The sequence below is a fragment of the Carassius auratus genome, chromosome 47 (genome assembly GCF_003368295.1).
Source record: "Carassius auratus strain Wakin chromosome 47, ASM336829v1, whole genome shotgun sequence".
Lineage (NCBI taxonomy): Eukaryota > Metazoa > Chordata > Actinopteri > Cypriniformes > Cyprinidae > Carassius > Carassius auratus.
Window position 1 is genome coordinate 12537594 of NC_039289.1, and position 5419 is coordinate 12543012.

The 5419-nt window shown below is 34.6% G+C and overlaps 1 protein-coding gene across 1 annotated transcript; it reads right to left on the bottom strand.

The window, feature by feature from the left end:
* Positions 1-3370: 3370 nt before the first annotated feature.
* On the bottom strand, positions 3371-4634 carry LOC113065144 (V-type proton ATPase subunit e 2-like). The gene is made up of 4 exons (XM_026236354.1): positions 4425-4634; positions 4225-4272; positions 3920-4019; positions 3371-3833 (listed from the first exon to the last, which is right to left on the bottom strand). The coding sequence occupies exons 1-3, from the start codon at positions 4526-4528 to the stop codon at positions 3926-3928; spliced, it is 246 nt and encodes an 81-aa protein (XP_026092139.1). The 5' UTR covers positions 4529-4634; the 3' UTR covers positions 3371-3833; positions 3920-3925.
* Between the last annotated feature and the right edge of the window lie 785 nt (positions 4635-5419).

Here is a 5419-nt window from a genome sequence, read left to right on the forward strand (position 1 = left end):
GAGCAACTGATGTAATGCTACATTTCTACAAATCTGATAGAGTACGTTTTCTGCAAAATTTCATTTATGGATGAATTATTTCTTTAAAGACACATTTGTAAGATACACATGCAACCAATGGTTCAATTTGACCGTGTGAAAAACAGTTAGAAATTAAATACTGCTCATTTTCCTCTGCTCTCTGACTGACAAACTATACTAGACCGCTCCCACATAAACAACAGCTTGATTAACACACTGACGGCACCCTTGCACATGATACGTCTTGTATCTCTTCCTGACAGATGACAGGTGACTTTGATTGTGTTGATTAATTTACAGGTTTCCTAGACTCATTGGCATTTAATTAACCTCAGTTTTTTGTCTCCCAGTAATCAGAACGGGTTGCTATGAGAAAATCGCAGTGGATATTGATTCAGGACTGACATGTTTCTATTAGCTGGTCTTTGTACTGCTATTTCTGTGAAAGGACATTAATCAGTTGCCCTTCAGGGTGAATGGCGACAATTTGCATGATTTGACACAGTCACCTGGTCGTGTTTAAATGATTACTCTTAATATACATTCAGGAAGAGGACATTGAAACCATTTGGACAGACAAACAGAATAAATCTACTGCAATGTCTCCAACATAGGTCACAATTCACCTAAAGTAAAAAAAAAAAAAAAAAAAGAATAATTAAAGCTTATTTTTAGGTCCAGTTAAATATTTGCATTGTGACATTTTAGTAGTTCTACATCAAAACGCCCACGACTCTGTCGCTAATATATACATATATAATAAAACTTAGAAGGGAGAGGCTATTATGTGAGTCTAGGAGAGCATAAGTCTAAGTGGATGTCCATGACATGTGGAGTCCCACAAGGGTCAATTCTTGCACCGCTTTTGTTTAGCCTGTATATGCTTCCACTAAGTCAAATAATGAGAAAGAACCAAATTGCCTATCACAGCTATGCTGATGATACCCAGATTTACCTAGCCTTATCTCCAAATGACTACAGCCCCATTGACTCCCTCTGCCAATGCATTGATGAAATTAATAGTTGGATGTGCCAGAACTATCTTCACTTAAATAAGGAAAAAACTGAAGTCATTGCATTTGGAAACAAAGATGAAGTGTTCAAGGTGAATGCATACCTTGACTCTAGGGGTCAAACAACTAAAAATCAAGTCAGGAAATGTGGTGTGATTCTGGAGACAGACCTTAGTTTCAGTAGTCATGTCAAAGCAGTAACTAAATCAGCATACTATCATTTAAAAAAACATCTCAAGAATTAGATGTTTTGTTTCCAGTCAAGACTTGGAGAAACTTGTTCATGCCTTTATCACCAGCAGGGTGGACTATTGTAATGGGCTCCTCACTGGCCTTCCCAAAAAGACCATTAGACAGCTGCAGCTCATCCAGAACGCTGCTGCCAGGATTCTGACTAGAACCAGAAAATCTGATCATATCACACCAGTCCTCAGGTCCTTACACTGGCTTCCAGTTACATTTAGGATTGATTTTAAAATACTTTTACTCGTTTATAAGTCACTAAATGACCTAGGACCGAAATATATTGCAGATATGTTCACTGAATATAAACCTAGCAGACCACTCAGATCACTAGGATCAAGTCAGTTAGAAATACCAAGGGTTCACACAAAACAAGGGGAGTCTGCCTTTAGTTACTTTGCCGCCCGCAGCTGGAATCAGCTTCCAGAAGAGATCAGATGTGCTAAAACACTAGTCACATTTAAATCTAGACTCAAAACACATCTTTTTAGCTGTGCATTTACTGAATGAGCACTGTGCAATGTCCGAACTGATAGCACTATATTTTCACTGTTTTATGTTTTGTTATTATTATTTTTATGTAAAATCATTTTCTAAATGTTTTTAAATGTTTTAATCATTTTAAAAGTTTTAAAATTACTTGTTTTATTTTTGTTATTATTTTTCTTCATTATTATTTTACTTTCTTTTATGTAAAGCACTTTGAATTACCATTGTGTACGAAATGTGCTATATAAATAAACTTGCCTTGCCTTGCCAAAACAGAGAGAAATATGATTTCTCACCTGTATGTGTGAGAGCATTTGAAATGAAAAACACCTCATGGAGGAAAACTAATTAGGCTACTTAAAAAATAATTACTTCAAAGTAGACCAACAGAATTCAAACTGTCAAATGCCAATAGCAGAATAAAATAAATAAATAAATAAATACTGAGATGACTTTGTTTTGCGTTGCTGCAGACTGATTAAATTCTGAGTGCAACACCACGATTTACAAGTTTAGCTTTTTAATATTAATTATATGGTCCTGACGGAAGCCTGCTTGAAATGTTATGTCACTTACTGTAAATAGTTATTTTGAGATATGTCAGCCAGAGACTTAATAAAGTGCAATAGTCTACCTCTGGAAGTAATCAATTTCATTTTTCATTCAAGGGGATTGACTCTGAACAAGTACTTATAAGTTTGTAAAGACAGATGAACCATCAGCTTCGAGATTGATTATGAATGATATACACTTAAATTGAAGCAGTCATTAAACAATGTTAATCAGCGCGATTACTGGTGAAGAACTGCATTACCCATAATCCTACAGAAACTTAACGACCAATCAGAGAGTCGAAGCTCTGCAGTGCTCCGCCCACTCTTAAAGCACCGCCTGCAGGACTTACCTGTTTCTTTATGGCCTACTATTATATGATTTTAAATCTGGTTAAATTACCAACATAATATGGTTGTTTTGTTTATATATTATTAATTTAAAAAACTAAGTCAATAGTTTTACGTTTTCGACTGTTGTTTATTACTTTGTTCACAATCCTTTATGGCACTGTAGTTAATTCCATTTATACATTTTTCTTTTTGTCAGATTTTCACATACTTTCTGCTTCTTATATAAGTTTGTGATGGTGTGATTCACTGTCGTGGCATGGCTTGTAACTCTAAAGAACATGTAATTACTTGGAAAAATACTTCTGAACCAAGTCTGAAAAAGTGGGCCAGCACTGTTGTACTCTAGGCTAAACGTTTCATTAATTCATAAGCGTTAGTATTCATAAATTAGGATGCTTCACAGTGGTTGTATATCAGCTGCATGCTTTTCAGTTTCAAACAGGTCACAGTTAATCAGCCTAAAACACAATATACAGATGAATCAGATGCTGTCAAGGTCTTTTTGCTCGTTTTCTTTGACAAATTATTAATAACTGATCACTGTATAGTGAAGATAAGTTTTAAGTCAATTTGTGCTTTTGTACACACATTACAATCTGTAGCCTACATTTCTTCTTCTTGACTCATGCAAACCTTCTTCTGACATGAGACATGCACTTTTTCTTCTATTTGTATGGTTACTCACTTACTGTACATAGATTCACATCCAAACTTGCTTTATTTCCTTCGTTCGTTATTTCCATCACATTTATAAATAAAAATCTTTCACAAAAAAAAAATAATTTCATCAAGTAAACATGGATACAGGTTCACATGCAAGTGAGGACAACATCATAAAAAAGACTAACATGTGCCTTAATGCCAAACAAAAGCATTTCCTCATAGTCATATACTCAACTCTCAGACATCCAAAGGACACAAACTGATTTCCTTAATTCTTTAAACATCGCAAGAATAGCACTATTACGTTTCTTTGTACATGTATATCATTTCCACATTTTCTATTCTTTACGTTGCATAAAGTACATAACATGTTCAAGTTTAAACTAAATAAGTCATTAAACATGTTTCCTAACACCAATATTGTTCCCTTGGAGTCGATCCTTGACTATTCTGTGGGTTTTATTGATTATGATAGTGGCTTTAATCTTCCAGATGACACCTGTAAGACACGAGAATGAATCAGAAACATCTGTACGCTCATAAATCCAGTTTTTAACTCATAAGCCGATATGAACACCGGTGTACCTCCATCTACTCCCAGAAGTAGCGCAGATACCATATGGTCTCGTTTTTGAGCTGAGGTCCAAATAGAGGGTTTGTTTGGGCCAGTATGGCTATTAACCAGCTGTAATGGATATGAATATAATAGTCAATATTCAAAACAAACTGTTCATTTAAATTACATATAGCATCTACAGACAAATCACAGAAAAATGCACTGTGAACACTTTTACATTATAATGCATGGAGGTGTATTTATGTTTTTATCACAGTTACTCCAAATATTAATAACTACATTGAGTATTTTTATTAGATATAATTATACTCACAATAAATAGCAGCAAACTGCGGTCAGCACCAAACTGGTGATGATGACTCTGATAATAATAAATAAACAGATAAATAAAAAAATCAACGCTGATGTAATAGAGAATAACACTGCAGTAATAAGATCTGAATGACACTATAGTGAATGCGTTTAAAGATGGATGGATCGATTGGCCTTTACTCCAGCATCAGTCCTCCTCACCCTCTGTTTGGTCCTTTCGGTACAAAAAACGGGGCCACGACCCCGACCAGACCCCACAGCGTGGTGAAACAGATCATCGGTAGAGCCAGCGAGTGCGACACCATCGCGACACAACTGCGTTATTCTGTGATTAAAATATAAAGATATCAGCGTCTGATTCAACCAAGCCCGATCTGTCGCTAATCCTTCGCTAACGCCCACCTGCTTCTGATTGGACCGATGCTGCTCTGAGTCTGCTCGCCATTGGTCGGAAGGACTGTCACTCAAACCGAATCCCTGCTCTTTACGTTGACGTAACAGTAGACCCATATGTCATTTTATAAGGATTCCAGAATGTTGATCTTCAGAAAACCAACAATTGTTTTGAGTATTATTATAATTAATATCTTTGTAAGTGAATTTCTCCTGTTTTATTTTTAAATTATACATTAATTTATCTTTGTTTGGTTGTTATTTTATTGAAACCATTTTTTTAATGTTATTTTTTAATATAACTTCATTGAAATCATTTTGAGTGCTGCTGTATGTGAGGAGCATGTGTGGATCACTGCTTCCATCTTCTGGACAGTTGATGAATATGTTTTTCATGTGTTATTATGGCTTTCTTATTCAAAGAGTCTGATATATTGACCTCCCCCTCGCTCTTTTATTCATTTATCTATTTTAATTAGAATACTTGCAGAACAATCAGTGAAGCCAAAAAGTTCATTTTAGCATTAAACACAATCCACTGAATATTCACTTCCTCAAAAGAGAAAAATTACATTTGAATAAAAAATATATAAGCTATGAAATTAAACTAGCTGACTGTATAATTTATCAGCAAAACATATCTTGAAAAAAAACCTTTGGTACACATTATACAATTTAAAGATGTTTATTCTGTTAACTATTTGTATTCTCACAAAATACATTAAATAAGATATAAATCATGAGAAAAATAAAGGCTTCTAATAATCTTTCTGTGTGCAAAACCATGTATTGTTGTTTTATAA